We start from the raw sequence: 16,569 nt of genomic DNA on the forward strand, positions 1-16,569 counted from the left end.
GGGGGAAAGCCTGCTGGCGCTCTTCGGTATTTTCTTCTTTATTTTATGTTCATACGTTTCCGCAGGGGTGCCAACTTGAATAAAATACTGGGGTGGGGGCTGGTAAGCCCCGCCCCACATAATTGATCACATAACACGGTGCACACGCACCATTTGTTTTTTTCCAAATTGTTTTTATTAAGTTTCACAAAATTTCACAAAATTATACACAAACAAAACACACACACAAGCAAACATAAATGATAACCCTATTAAAATTACACTTATTGACATTGTTAAGTGACTTCCACGCTTCCCCTTGGTTGAATTTCCATGCATATCCTTATAACGGCTTTCCAAATCGTAATTTTTATAAACTTAACTTAGTCCATTAACATCCTTCTAGCTTTTCAGTTCGAAACTGTACATGTTAAATATATAAATTCCTAAGCCAATCTATTGCCTGCAAGCTATTTCCAATTAGTTTAACTTAACAAATTTAGCTAAGTAATCGTTAAAGTTTGTCCATTCTTCCAGCACCCACCATTTGAATGGCAATACTAAACTTGGGGGGCTCTCAAATATTATATTTGGCTACAACCTTCATTTGATTGCCTTATTAATAGATCTGAATCGGCCCTTTTTACCCATATAAGACCTGATCCTTGGGAAGCCGTCGGGTTCTGTTTTGTAAGAGCTCCTGACCATATGCAAAGCGCCCAGAAAAAGAAATGCGCCCAGCGTGGGACGCCAGATCAGCTGTAGCGCCCTGCGCGCCCGAGGGGTCCTCCTACTGCGCCATCCCCGCTCCGAGCCCCTTCCCGCCCCGCTAGAGGCTTACCCTGCCCGCAGGCGCCCCGCTGGATGGCGATGACGGCCGGCTGGCGCTGGCCCTCGGAGAGGCGGCTGGCCGCCCGCAGCTGGCACACGTTGCCGTAGCTCCTTCCGTCGTTGCCGCACACGGGCTCGCTGCTGGCGCACACGCAGCGGCCGCCCTTGGCCCGCCGGCGCACGGTGGCCGAGGCCGCCACGCCGGGCCCGCCGGGCGACACCACGCACAGCAGCCCCTCGGCGCACGACGGCTCCCCGGCCGGAGGGCCCCCGCACGGCTCGCCTTCCTGCGCGGCGCAAACCGGGCAGCAGCCGCACGGGTCCAGAGACTCGCCGCTGCCCGCGCACTCGGGCGGCAGCTCCGGGCAGCGCGCGCGCTCGCAGCGCTCGGGGCAAGGCCGCTCCTCGAAGCGCCGCCCGTACAGCTGAGCCCGGCAGCCGGGCGGCGGCAGCAGCAGCAGCAGCAGGCAAAAGAAGCTCAGCGCCAGAGGCCACAGGGCTCCCCTCATCGCTTTGGCGCGCTTTCTCTCTCAGAAAAGGCGGGAAGCGGGTGGAGAAAGGCGCCGCGTCTGGAGCGCGAGAAAGGCGCGCGAGGCAGAAGGGTTTGCAGCAGAGCGCTTGGCCGCCTGGCTCGCCGAGGCACGCAGATGGAAACGGCGGTGGGGAGAGCCGCTTTTAAACGGAGCGCCTGGGGAGGGAAGGCAGAGAAGATGCCGTGCGCGTGGAGAGCGGCCCGTCGGTTGGCCGCGCCGCCGCCGCCTGGGAGGGGACGTGGCGGGGTTACACAACCGCCGGGGCAGGAAAGGCAACGCGCCGCCGCCGCCGCGGCAAGCCGTAAAGCTGGCACCCGCCAAAGCCCATTTCCACCAAGCCGGAGGCGGCGGCGGCGAGCCTGGGCCGGGAAAGTTATTCTAAGCTCGCTGAGCTGCGAGCGCTTAATGCCGGCGGGGCGGAGCTACGCGCTGCCCGCGCTTTCTGGCAACCTCAGCCAAGACTCCCGAGTGGAAACGGGCATTCTCTTCGCCAACACAATAATGTATTTGAGGAGGCCGCCGCCGCCCCCCTCCCCAAAATTAATGGGCATTTCCATTCAAAGAGTTTGCGTGTGCATAAGGCGTGTGGGAAGGTGTGAATGAGCTCAGCTCGGCAGTCAGGGAATAAGAGGAGAGGTCCTTGGGCGGATCAGAAATTGGTTAATCAGCAGGAAGCGGGGAGTAGCAATAAGTGGACAGTTCTGTGAATGGAGAGATGGGGAAAGCCGGAGTCTCCCAAGGATGGGATTGGGAACTGGGGGTTTCAAGTTGCTCCTGAGTGATGGGCTTGCCATACGTCGGGAAAATCCCTGACATGTCCTGGTTTTAAGGTGTAGAAATGGCATGGGGGGGGGGGTTGCCAAAACTGCGTACCTGTAAATGTCAGGGGAAACCCGGATGTATGGCAGTGCTATGGAAAAAGCGGAAACAGCTCCATAAGCTTAAAATCACTATTTTGGTGGTTTCCTTTTTAAAAAAGCACTCAACAATTTTGCAGGTGTCAGGAATTTTATGGCAACCCTATAAATGATCTGAAATTAAGGGTGAACCATGAGGTGGCCAGGTTTGCTGATGGTGCAAAATTGTGGATAAAACAAAGATTGCGAAGATTTCAAAAAAAAAAAACTCTTCAGACATAAGGGAAAGGACGGCAAATGGAATCTTATGCATGTTGGTGCAAAAAAATCTTTCATTTCACATATACTATCATGGAAGTTGAGCAGGTGGGAACTGCCTTTGGGGTCATAGTGGATAGCTTGATGACTGAAAAAGGCAATCATTAAAAAAGGAATGGATAATAAAACTGCTGATATAATGTCGTTATATAAATCTATGTTGCAGCCACATTTGCTTCACGATAAAAAGTATATTGTAGAGGTGAAAAGGGGTCAGAAAAATCACAAGAAAATGATTAAGAAAAAGATGGACCAGTGAGCATTAACAAAACGGTACGACTGGTTTCAAATCTTATGTCTGGCATTCATTGTCAAGGCAGATTTGTGAAACTGAGCTTTAGAGTTTTAGAGTCTCTGTAAAATACTGTAGGACTCTAATTTTATTTTTTTTAAAGAGTCCTACAGTATTGTACAAATTAGAAGTTAAAACTATATGTCTTTCCAATACCTTATTTAACTGGTATTGTTAAATGGCTAAATAAAGCAATTTGTTAGTAGTTCTGAAATGTAAAATCCCGTACAGTAAATCACAATTGTTTTTTGTTGCTTCTCTTCAGCACCATACAACATGTTGGGGTTCAGTTATGTCAACATGTCATTACAAGATACTTTTATATATATATTAGCAACTTTGTCTTAATGTGACATTTTTATATGTAACTGTATTTTTTAGTATTTTGTCTATTGTTGCTTTATTTTTTGTACACTGCTTAAGAGACATTTTAAATATATGATGCAGTATAGAAATTGAATAATCCATATATATTTGCCTTGCTTCAGTTTTGAAAAGCATTTATGCAGTACAGTAACCCCTCAATAGGGTTATGTTACAGGGCTCACACCTAAAGCCAAAGTGGCATGTAGTCAAAACACATTAGGCACACATTGGGTTGGCAAAGACTTCCCACCCCCCCCCCGCCCCGCCCCGCCCCGCCCCGCCCCGCCCCACCATCTGCTCCCTTTCTAATTTGTAAAAAAAAATGGGGGGACAAGTATGTAAAGCTGAACACACACAAGTTAAATTAAGTTGCAGGCTTACTGTAAAAGGTTATGTTTGATACATGGCACTGGCTGTGAGGCCACACTATGTATTGCCGTAACTACTAGTTTTCAAGGGAGTCACAAATTCCTGAGAAGGAAAAGCAATCATTTCCCCCTAAGAAACAAACAAGAACAAATGCCTTTGTTCTTGTTTGCTGTCAACACACAGCAAGAGAATATAATTAAAATAATATTGATTTGAGAGAGGACCCCACCCACTGGTGGTTTTGGCACTGTTACCTGCCATCGTGCAACTCTCAGCAATCAACCCTGAAGGAATGCAGTCCACTACAGAAAAGAATATTCATCTCCTGCTTTAGGAGCCTTCTGCCTACCTTCCTAGGCTCAATGGCCATCCAGTTCTGTAAATGCAAGAGATTCCCATTAGGCAGTTTTGTTGTTGTAAAACAACACTCTTCATTTACCAGCTGAAGTACTTGTACATGACTAGGGTGTCCCCCGTGTACGGAGCAGTCACTGTCATTTTTTTAGTAGCCCCCATTCGCTTCCAAAGCAGCCAAGTACTTCTCACTTAGGTTCACTATCAGAGGGGGAAATGATGCATAAGCAGCTGTTTATAACATTGCTATTATGCTAAAATAAATAGGTCAACCTAAACTGTTACTGGGCTGTAAAGCTTAACTCAGGCATAGGCAAACTTGGCCCTCCAGATGTTTTGGAACTACAATTCCCATCTTCCCTGACCACTGGTCCTGTTAGCTGGGGATCATGGGAGTTATAGTCCCAAAACATTTGAAGGGCCGAGTTTGCCTATGCCTGGCTTAACTGCTGAAGCAAACCAATATAACTAAAGGTATGCATGTGAGGTCATTTGGACCCGAGATGATACCCAAACTAAACAGTTCTGCCAGCGCAAGGAGTTTTAGCTGCACAATAGAGGTTTCCTACTCCTCTCCCTGTGTGACCCCTGCATGCCCATAACAGATTTGGGGGTCATACTAGGGACAATTCCATTGTGCTAGTGGAAGTGTTTAGTTGGATACCACCCTAAATTCTACAAGCAACTGACAATTACAAAAAGGCCTTTTGCAATAACTCTTCACACCATATCTGTATGAGATGCGAGACCACTATTTTTAAAAATGATGGGAACCAAAGGATTGTTATACTACACAGAATAAAGTTTTCACAGGTCGGCTTTTCTTTATTTTTTAAAAAACTTGTCACTTAGTTTTCTGTGAATTAAACAGGGAAGAACAACAGATAGTATGCAAACAGTTTCACTCACCATTAACCTTTTTCTTTTGAAGTGCACTAAATATAGTAGTCTGATAGGATTGTTGTATTTCATTACTGAAGTCAATTTATTAATAAGTGTGACATTTACAGAAAACACCACAGGTTCTAAAATAATTTAACAATTTTCATTCACTTTATAAAAAAAAGGTACTGATAAATAAGAGACCCTAACAATTTAGCAACCACAATATTTTCCTGCACTGAACTATCTTAAGCAGTTAAATTTTAAAAGAATCCCAATAAGAATGCTGCTTCCTTTCAAATTCAGTATCTAAAATTGGCAATATCAAAACAGAATAAAATGAACATGCAGTGTGAAAACTGTACCAGAACCAGGAAATCTAAAACTACAACAAAGTATGCCAATACAAACATTCCAATTCAGTTTCTCCCACAATGTACATATTTGTGAAAAATAAGGTTTCAAATATCTATTGGCTAAGTTTGTTACAAGTTAAAATGTATGCTACTAAACTAATCTTAACAGTCAACTTACCAGTTCACATGTAACTGAAAAGGCAAATAATGTAATTTACAAACACTGCTTGTGTTTAGCTTATGGTTAATAAATGTAAAGGTGCTGCTATACTCATTAGAAACAAGACCACTGCAGTTTGGCATTGCTACTACTATAGCTGTAGGCATTTGTCAGTACTAACAAATCTTTTCTCTCTTCAATTTTTAGTCTCAACAAATCCAAATAATGTTTACAAGCTTTCGTACACAGGCGATTTCCCCTCAAAACTGAAAGTTTGGGGTTTTTTATTAACATGTTGCAATTTCACCTATGTACCTTTCAATAAATAAAATCAGTGTGCTGAAAAGGTGGAAAGGGGAGTATAACCTTGAAAGGAAGCCTAAACTAGTGGATTTACCATGATCATAAAGTAACTAGATTCTGACAGGCAAAATTAGTTACACTTCTAGGTGGATGTGTGCAATGATATAAATTCACACAAAAATATAAGGAACAAAAAATGAGAAGACACAATGGAATCAGAAAAATGCAAGATTGTCTGCACCAATGGTGTAACTGCTTGTACCTCTTGCTATGCGATACTGTATGTTGTGCAGAATGTGCCCCCCCCATGTAAATTCCAGTGGGATAGGGTGGGGATCACACAAAGAACTGCATAGACATATAGGCTTAAATCAAGTTTTGTGGGGGAAGGCATCTCTAAGGCAAATTAATTTACCGGTAAAGCTGGAGGCCACTTAGCTGCAGGCAGAAAGCTTATATGCCGAAGACCAGATGACAGGATGGAATGAGCAAGTTGCAGAAGTTTAAAGTCTCAAGGTGCAAACTAGTACAGACCACGACATTAAGAGCCTTGGGCAAGCTGAAAGTAGGGCTTCCATGTGAATACTTATGTAGTAGGGCTGCAAGTGTTACTCTCCACTTGCATTTTCTTTATGTATGGCACAAAGAAAGCCAATAATTGCAGGTCACCTTGGAACTGAAAGAAAATTTATCTGGAACAAGAAATGAATTAAAATCGAAAAGACTACATGACCCACAGTGTGCTGGCTTTAGGGAATTTTGTCACTGCCACGTTTTGAGGGCACTACTAGGGCTTTTTTGGGGGGTATACTTTTAAACAGGTTGTTGTGACAGTCTATACAGTCCAGTTCAGCGGTTGGCAAGGCTTACTGGGCATGGGCCGGATCACTCCCGTGGAGATCCTCCATGGGCTGGGCCAGCGCAGTGTGATGCCGGAAATCGCTTCTGCACATGCCCAGATGCCCAAAATCACACCTGCACAGAAGTGATTTTCAGCGTCTGGGCATGTGCAAAGCTTTTTCTGGCACCGCAGACATGCGCAGATGCGGTTTCTGGTGTCTGTGCGTGCGCAGAAGCAATTTCCAGAGCAGCAGAAGAGAGTCCCCGCTCTGCGCCAGTTTAGCGCAGCGCGTGGGGACTCAAGCTGGCAGCTCGGTTCGGGGGCAGCTCGTGGGCTGGTTAAATGGCCTGTGGGCCGCTTCCGGCCCATGGGCCGCGGGTTGGGAACCCCTGGTCTAATTAGTATTTGAAAAAGGTCATCTGGTGCTATTGCCTGCGAAGCTAAATAAACTCTACTGGGCCATGAGCAGCTATCTTCTTCCAACGAGGCTTGCGGGTTGGGGCAACTGAAAGTCAGCAGCAAATTAAACCCTGTTTGAGTACGTGGAAACATCCAGAGTCCACAGTGAATTGGGGTGGCACACAGGGCATAATCCACTTCTGTCACATCTTACTAAATGGCAAGCAAGAAGGAGAGCAGGCAACATGCCTGTTGGCTGAAGTAGAATCCCACATAACTTCACTCCAGAACCCTTAATTTCAAACAGGTTGCTTATCTGCACCACTGGGACATAACTCAACTGTATGTTCACTGAATTAGTGGACATTTTCACTTAAATGTCTGAAATACCTTTTTCCCTTTTTTTTCATGCTTTGTCAAGCATCTCTCTCACACACACAAGGTTTAAAAAAACTAGAGTACTACAAACTGGAAACTGAATTGCATTAAGCAGCATCATGTGAAACTTTGGGGCTTTTGTTGATTAAAGCAAATAATTTCACAACCTAACTACAAAATAGTGCATGCTCATTCTGATCAAAATATCCAACATCAGTGTCTTAAACCCATTATTTTCATCATTGAAACCCTGAAAAGTTTAAAAAACACAATGCACAGCTAATAGATACCAGTATGCTGGCAATGCTAGCGTATCATTTTTTTATACATGTTGTGAACTACCCTACACAAAATAAGGTTCAAAACCACAAAAGCAAAAATCAGCATCCAATTAACCCCCAAACATTTAACACATCATGAAAGAAGAACCCACAGGCACTTTTAATAAATTTAGTGCACCAAAAGTTAGAGGCCACAATTGCATGATTGAACAACTCAGTACCAGTTAACAGCATGAAACAAGTTTGTTTAGACTTTACTAACCCAAATATAAAATGGGAACCATTTAATACCACACTGGGGGGAAAGGAGCATACAGGAGGGGGGAAATCTTAAGACAATAGTTTTAAACTTTTAATTTCTGCGAAGCTTAATATAAAATACTTTTAGTTAAACCTGTAAAAGATTTATTTAGTAGTCCAGTTTCCCTTCTCCCTACTTAAAAAACCCCACAACACCCTTATTTATTGGTGGTCCATTAATATCCAAATGTGCAAAAATTACAATTTACCTTTAGGAGTGCATAAAAATAGGCTTAATATTCAAAATAGCTGTATTACTCTTTAATTAGTTTCACAGCACCAAATACCAGGAATTCTAAGGGGATTGAATTCTATAGAAGGGCAGTGATTCACAGAGCAGTTACAAAGAAGTTGTTCCAATAAAGTCAGCACACTTTTATCGGTGTAAGTGCTCTGTGCCCCTCACCTTTAGGAATGCTTTTCTCACACATAGAGACACTCATTTCATGTAAGTTAACACACTTGTATGCAATGTCTAAAATACAGTGCAGGTGGTATTTGTGCCATAAGAATGCAGATCATGCAGCAGCTGCCAAATCTGTATCATCATGGTAGGGAAAATACACTTCATTTCAGACACTGCAGAATTATAGTGTTGTTTTTTACATGAAGACTCTGTGCATAGGAAAAGTACATTATATCAAGCTCTGCGTATTTCTGTAAGTTTCTACAGTGTTGATCCTATAAGAAACAACTCTGCATACATATATTAAAATATCTGAAAGGCTGTGCCAGTGTTTTAAGAAAGTAAGTCAACTTGCTTGTCAAAAGCCTGAATTAGAGTATAAGTAAGTCACATGTTGACATTTCTTTTATTAAAGCACAAAGATACTACTCAGTTTTGCCATATGGGTGATGAAAAGCAGCTGGTATCTTGCTTATTGACAACAGTAATATTTAATCATTTGTTTTGGCCCCTCACTTTAAAAAGATTTATCATCAGACTGCGGTAGAAGCAAAAGGTCCGCTCTGATAATCAGTACAAGGCAGCATATGACAATTTAAACATACACAAATTTGAATGTAAGCACACACATATAAGCAACATTCCATTCTTTGTTCTTTCATCCCATAGTCATCTTTGGCTAAAAGTCTGAGCAAGGAAATTCAAGGACCAAAAGCAAATGCATCACTCTCCAAACTCTTCCCATTATTACACATCACTGACTGGAAGGCTTGCATCATCCAGATCCACTGGGCCAGGATCCTGTTCCTGAGTGCCATTTTTATTTTGAGGTTCCATTAGGCCCTGTAGAGTCACTTTGGAAGCTGGGTCTCTTGAAGGGACAGCCTGGATCTTGAAGCTCCCTGGCTTGGTCTTGGTAAAAGATTCGTGAAGTCTTCGCTTCTCCAAGACAAGGGGCTTGGTGTTAAGGGTTTGGACCAAAGGGGGGTTGTGAGTGGTTGTGGAATGTGAGGTGGCTGCTGCTGTTTTTGCAGGACAGGTGGATTCTGAAGAACAGTTGGAATGTTCCTGTAAAGGAGGAATGTTTGTCAGATTGAGTGGGTCATTAATTGCATTCTAGTAACGCATTTCAAACTTATACCTCTGAAAAAACCAAAAAACAAATCAAAGGGGGGAAAACAAAGCAAAGCTTAAGAGCAGAAAGCAGGTGGTTTCCCAAGGCAGCAAAATGTTAAGACTGAGCTTACAGCAGTGATAGCAAGCTGAAACGGCCAAGTCAGGTCCCTAAAGTCTAGCATGGCATCACTTTAAGTTTAGCAGCACAAACTAGCTTGGAATTGCACTTGTTTATTTAATATAATGCAATTAAAATTATTGAAGGCATACTTTCATAATTTAAGAACATGTGAACAAATGCTTCCTGAAGTCCCCCAATAAACTCGAATAAACTATTCAAAAGTGCATGCGAAGTGTATTCACATTCAAAAAAGAAGCATAATGGAATCCCTCACTGAAGGTCACTTCCTAAGTTAATGAACATTTACATTTTTGTTGACTAGACACCTATTTCTTATTCCTTCACCTTTTCGTTCTATAGAACTACAAACTATTAAAGAATAAACTAATTCCACTGGACAATATTCCTCCCCAATTTATAGCAAATATGATTTGTGTCATTTCTACATTTTAAATGTATTTTATTGCCATAGTCAGCCATACTGAAGATAAAATACTAACATGTTCTCCTCTAGAAAAGTATGGTAAGAGCTGCCTCAATTGCTAAGCTTTATATTGTGTACAATATTATCAACAACTATTTACATGACTGTGTCACTACTAAACTCCATGTTTCAACATTATACTTTAAGACAGGGGCTGCTAACCTTTGGCCCTCCAGATATTGCTAGAATACAATTCCCACCATCCCCGATTACTGGACATGCTGACTGAAGCTTATGAGAGTTAAACAACATCTGGAGGGCTACAAGTTAGCAGCCCCTTCTTAAAGGTATCTGCCAAAAAACATTAGTAGCATTTATACAGTTAACTGGAGTATTTTCAAGACAAATTTACTAGACTACTCATGATATCAAAGGATATTTTTTAGTGTATATTTAAAAAAAAACAAATGAGGTAGTAGGACTTTCAGATGGCTAGTGAAAGCTTTAACTGAATCTGCAGCATGCCAATCAAGTGGCCAGCATTCCATCATATAGTATGGCTTTCTGACAAAAGGAGACAGGTCATATGACTACAATGTTCTCCCATTCAATTCTGTTGTTCCAGAAAGGTTGCCCTATTATTATTATTATTATTTGCAGTAATCTGGAACAGCTCTTTCAGAATATTATCTCAATAATACAATCTGGTGTTGAAGCTACCAGTGAGCATGGACTGGTTCAATATATAATTCCAGAATCCCTTTATCAAGTGTATGTGAGGTACAATTTCATTTTTTTGCACTCCTCACTGTATTATTCAAGACATGAGTAACAGTTCATGGATCTATAATTTAGGATGGTGGGGGCAACACTAAAATATAGCTATTTCTACTGTCTGTTACAATCAGAAGCAGCTCACCTCAATATTGTACAATGATAAACAGTATACTTGGAGTAGTGGGGGAAATTCTAAATACCCCAAAAACGAACTATTCACAGGAATCATTTTGACACAGAATATGAAACATTCTGTGACACGGAATATGAAACATATTCTGTGACATGGAGTATGAAACATTATGTGACACGGAATATGAAACATACAAGCTTCAGCTTGGAGTGGTAAATTCCAATACAAAAGCAGAACCTACAATTAAGCTTCTTTTCTAAAGTGAATACTACATAAACATTTCTTTAAAAAAAATAAAATCTGAATTCAAGTGGGACCAGCACTGGGATAACAGCTTAAAAACTACAATCCATACAACTCACACCTATGATATAAGACTCACATGTAGTTATGCCTAATGATTAAAAAGTAAAAGATTTTATTTATTGCACTATTTTGATTAACATACAGGTTGCAAGCTGTAACAGCCCCTACATCTTGACTAATGACCCCATGCATATCTATCATATAAGCCATGCAAATCAGTGCAGGGTTTTTTCCTTAATGTACACACATATTTGGCTATGAGGGTCGAGGTGGCTTTTACTTAGCTATCTTTCAAAAATGATAAAATGGAAACATGAACTCTCATGCAAATTAGGTCAGCTTTAGTTCCTAAATATGTATATTTATTACCAGAGCTTTTGTACTCAGTAAAGCAAGCACATGTGAGCAGAGATTTCAGCACTGTGTGAATCTTTGCCATTCTTAAAAATGGATTTTATTTAGGAGGCATTTAGAGATAGTAAACATAATGGCCAATGGGAAGCATTTTAGAAGTTAGTAACTTCACAGTGGTTATAAATCAATAGAGGAAGCCATGGGATTGAACTCATCTTTTTACGTGGTGTTAACAAGTATTTTGGAATTTCAGCCCTCTGGTAAGAAGGCAAGTTTACATGAGAGCCCACATACATGCTGCATTCACCAGTTCTTGATGTATACCTCTGTATACAAGGATTCGACAGCCTTCTGGCCTGCCGCATCTGGAACACAGTGCAAAGCTAAGATTAGAGTAACCTAAACTTGAGGAGAGGAGGGAGAGAGAAGAAAGAAAGAAAGAAAGAAAGAAAGAAAGAAAGAAAGAAAGAACTGCTGAGAGTCACTAGCTGAGTTATCCCACCACAAAGATTGCACATACAGAGACACACAAATATAGAAAAATCTTTTGGCAGCTTCTCTCACCCAGAACACATTGATTCCCAAACAGAGTCTCTACTATGCAGTGAAAACCCACTGCAATTACAATAATACTTCTCCTTGCCAAAGAATAAAGCTTGAAACAAGTGATCAATTGTTTTTAACGTATGAAGTCATTCCATTTTACAAAGAGGTGTGAATGCTAACTTTTGATGTATTAATGGGAAATAAAAGCCATATCTTGCAAAACCTGAACTGCAAAGCATGGCTAGAATATGGATTGCAAGAACATTATAAATTAAAACATGGAATACAGAAGATTCCTGTATTGCAGGGGAATGAACTAGATGGCCCTTGTGGCCCCTTCCAACTCTACGAATCTAATACTTAGTACCTCTAAACTTGATATCTGCTGGAAGGTACATCACCACTATCTACAGAGTCCTACAGTTTGTCACTATAGTTAAGATTCAGTTTGGTAATGTTAGAATTATGAACCAAGCTAGTCACCAATAATGAGGCCAATAATTATCAAAACATTCCATGAAAATCTACATTAAGTTTAGATTACTCCCTGCTAAGAGACTGGAGAGCCCAAAAGCTTTCAAAAGGGTTGTACACCAAAGTAATTTTAAATCAAGGGTTTATTTGGCATCTCAAGTACAAGATTCAGTAAAGATTGTCAAGTAATTTGACAGAGTTCAGATTAATAAAGAACTACAATAATTTTCAAACCCACCAGTTGAACTGTTGGAACATTAAAATAATACTGTGCGGACCCACAACACATATGGATACTGCTAAGATTAGCACTTAATTAAAAAGGCAGGATTCTATGCAACCTGTAATGCATGCAAAGATATTACTCCAGACTTAGAAGGGGGTAGAAGAGCACAAGAAAATGAAAGAGATTGAATGTACAAGATTCATCACTGCTGAAACAGTAAAGCTTTGTAAAAACATACAGAAGCTGCTGATCTTCCAGGTCCTCGCTGTGCTACTATTGCACCAGAAATTGCTTTAATCCAGCTGTGCATGTCTTCTGGGCTATCTGCCTGATGAAAAAAGAAAGAAAAACTCTTATCATGTGAGTGACAATAAACAGATATGCTTCATAAACCTTGTAATCTAAGAATATGACAAGTGTTTTCTATGTTTCTCAATAAAGAAAACTGCAATTTAAAAAATATTTAATAAGCTTAGGCTGATATCTAAATACTTATGCATGGTAAGAAATTTATTTTATATTACTGATGTAACTACTCACTAATCTCAAGCTTAACAATTACTGAAGTACTGTAGTGACTTCTAAATTTAGTACCTGCTACATAAATAATGAACAAGGAACTTGTGATTGCTTCTAGGGGGGAAAGTAACTAACATGTGGACCATGCACGGAAAACAATATTGCAATAAATAAGAGATGCACTACAGTTAGAAATTTAGGTCAAATATACATAGAGAGTGGTGTCACATCACTTTGGAGATCCAGCAACACGAAAGTAAATTTTCTAAAGGGAAATCAGGCTCTTCCAAGGAATAGATCAGGTAATATCTCTGATTGGCAGGTCTGGTGGTGTAACTTGAAATGCTCACAGCTCACCACAGCTGGTGTGGTGACCTGCAACTGCTCCACCTCTACCTAGCATTTCAGATCCATTTTCTGTGAGGGAAGTGATACTTGTCAGTGAGCCTGGAATTAAAATCTGGGGCAGGGGGCTATCAAGCTATAACAAATCTAAGGATCAGAGAGCCCAGCATAAAGAGAACAAAAAATGGTGTAGATTAGACATGGAATGACATAAAGGAATCTAGAAGTAAAGGTGAGAATGAAGCTTGGAGGAAAAGGTGGAGAAACAATGAACACAAGCAATAAATGAACTTCACAGTGTTTAAGATCAAGAGGTACTATGTGCTCTGAGAGAGGTGATTACAAGGGATCAGTCAAGAGACAGGATGGCTAAGAAAGTGGGACAAAGCTGAAAAGGAAGGACCTAAGAAACAAGTAGAGGAAGAGCGATATAATTGAAGAAAAGAGGAGTCGAGGAGAAATAAATACCGGAACCAAAAGTATTGGCTTGGTATCTGAGTTAGACTTTATCTGTTCTCACAATGAATTTCTGCCTTCTCAATCCCTCAGAGTATTAACCTTTTTAATGGTGTGATCCTATGCATGTTTACTCAAATCCCCCCCAAAACAAGTGTTCACAAGATGGCAGCCTAATGGCAGTAGAGCATTGGGAAAGATTCCCTAGAAGACAACTTTAAAAACAAGTGAAGAAAGTATTTGGTTGGATCATTTAGGTGGCTATAATAATTTGGGTAGAAGGACTGGCTGGAGAATTGCCTTCAGTTCTCTGGCCAAGTTTCAATCTCATGCCAGCAGACTTCTGTTCATTCAACAAGACTTTCTCTCCCTCTCTTCTCCCTGTAGCCCTCCATACCCCCACTAATTTGATGCAAATAACCCTCCAACCCTTCAGAGCAGATTTTGGGTCCACGGGAAGGCTTCATGGAGAAGGAGGAATCCACTCCTTCAATAATGTTAGTTCTGCTAGTGGACAGGTACCGTTGGTCATTAGCATTGTTTACATGACAGGCATGTCTGTTGGTATATTCCATTCTAAACAATTATGCACTATTTAACTGCAAGGCTGTATGTATACTGTCAGGCATTAATCAAAGGCTTATGTGTTTGACCTTTCTAAATGCAATAAATTCATTTTCTTACAGAAAAGTGGTTTTCCATAGACTTACCTGTACATAAAACGTTCGAGAAGTTGTTACAATTTCAAATAGATTGTCTCTCATCATTATATCACTGGGGAAAAAATATGTTTGTGGTCTTTAAACATTTTTACTATCGTCTGACATGCACATTTGTATTTCCAAGCAACAGAACACACACAAATAAGGGGGCTACCTTTGAAAATAATTTAAATTATATCACCATTTGTTGGGGGGTATATGCATGCATGCACACGCACACATTATAATTATTAGTAAGATGTTACCAAGATTCTGTGCCTACTCACTCAACTTTCTTGCTCTAGCAGCTCAAAGTAGTTACACCATACTGAAGACACTAGATTTTCCCCTCTCCTCCCACCCCAATTTTACACAAAAGAGAAAAAGGCTGCGTTCTTCAAGTGGAGAAATCATTACCTGACTGGCTGGTGTCCAGGTCAGGCACAGACCTCTAATGTGTAACTGCACTAGAAGACATGAAACCTCGCACCAGTGGCAGCTTCTCAGTATAGCCAGTTGCCCAGGGAAGGACAAACATCAACAGCAAAATGATACACCAGTAAAGTGATGCATGCTATCAGATTCTTCTGCTGCCTTCCCCCTCCCAGGCACAAAGGGGGCCACACTTGAGCCAGGACCCCAAGCTTTCACAAATTTAGCATGACAAAAAGACAACATTATTTAGAAGGCACTCCCAAAACTTTTTTCTTACAATACCATAATAGAAACCACTTTATAGCATCACACACAGCAACCACAGTTTCATCTTTTGTATTTGTAATTAGCACAGATACAAAAACAAAACCACCAGTCTTTAAACTGGTATTTTGTTTCTTCATTTGCAAAGGACTAGAATCCTCAAGTAAAGGAGTATTTCCTGTTATATTACTTTTTATTAAATTTCTATTCTGCCCCTCATCCCACAGGAGTCCAGTGTGGCCAACAATGAAGTGGTAAAAGAATACAGTTAAAAATAAAATAATATCTAAAACATATAAAACCAACTTTCTCACCAACAACTTTTTAACATATTGGGATATTGCACCCCCTATTTATATTCCTCCTTTCATTCAGAAAGGATTGATATTACAGTGATATACTAGCAACTCAGTTTAATACAGCTATTTAAGATCTCACTACATCTGTCTAAAAGCCTGCCACAGAGGGTGACTTTAGTATAATGGAAAGTGGAGGAGTTTATTAAGACATAATATAAAATGATGTGCAGGCAGGCTTTCTTTTTCTAACTGAAGGAGATCATCAACTTTTTAGTTTAACCTTCAGATTTTCACCTTTGTTTACATTCCTGGACCTTATGAACCTCTTTCAGTGGTATAATCCGAAGGGGCTCCTTATCCTGAAAAAACAGATAGTACATCAAATTTTTTTAGCACATAAGAAACAAGGACTTAGACATCCCAAAGGAGATGCCAAAATGCAAATTTTATATCCCGGAAGTCAAATAGATGACTTATTTCCAAAATCAAATGATTAGCAAATTGATTTCAAATTGCTGACCAGTTAAGGAACTCAGTGATCCAGATAGTTTATTTCCATGTTGATTTCAGATAGAAAGATGTGGCCCAAAATGAATCTAATCACTTAATATAAATGCATTACATTTATATTTAGCATTACACAGCAACATCCAGCAAAATGATTCACCTTTAAAAATTTCTCAATTGACAATGTGAGCAAGAACTAATGTGACACAATAATCAAAGATATGCTATAGTTCATGCTATTGATACCTTGCTTACTCCCCTCAACCCCGACACCTTATATCAAGCATAATTGAGTTTAATTCAGTGACACGTTGCCAGTGACTATATTCAGTTAATGTAGTTTTAACTAGGTCTCTTTAAC

The 16,569-nt window shown here is 40.6% G+C and overlaps 2 protein-coding genes across 7 annotated transcripts in view; both read right to left on the reverse strand.

Moving 5' to 3' along the window:
* HTRA1 (HtrA serine peptidase 1) overlaps positions 1-1,549 on the reverse strand; it is a 45,025-nt gene extending 43,476 nt beyond the window's left edge. Inside the window, exon 1 of the mRNA XM_079976725.1 lies at positions 821-1,549. Coding sequence (XP_079832851.1) covers positions 821-1,319 — 499 coding nt within the window. The 5' untranslated portion in view covers positions 1,320-1,549. The remainder of the gene's footprint in view (positions 1-820) is intronic.
* A 6,086-nt stretch (positions 1,550-7,635) lies between these two features.
* Positions 7,636-16,569, reverse strand: part of PLEKHA1 (pleckstrin homology domain containing A1) — a 37,153-nt gene continuing 28,219 nt past the window's right edge. For 3 of the 6 annotated variants that reach the window (XM_079976747.1, XM_079976746.1, XM_079976748.1), the window contains exons 9-12: positions 15,996-16,060; positions 14,713-14,776; positions 12,921-13,010; positions 7,636-9,273 (exon numbers count right to left, since the gene is read on the reverse strand). In XM_079976747.1, the coding sequence (XP_079832873.1) occupies positions 8,953-9,273; positions 12,921-13,010; positions 14,713-14,776; positions 15,996-16,060 (540 nt within the window). In that variant the 3' untranslated portion in view covers positions 7,636-8,952. Of the gene's footprint in view, positions 9,274-11,730; positions 11,836-12,920; positions 13,011-14,712; positions 14,777-15,995; positions 16,061-16,569 lie in introns of all 6 variants that reach the window. The other 3 variants (XM_079976750.1, XM_079976749.1, XM_079976751.1) reach the window with 3 other exon arrangements.

Source organism: Podarcis cretensis (genome assembly GCF_951804945.1).
Source record: "Podarcis cretensis genome assembly, chromosome: 5".
Taxonomy (NCBI): domain Eukaryota; kingdom Metazoa; phylum Chordata; class Lepidosauria; order Squamata; family Lacertidae; genus Podarcis; species Podarcis cretensis.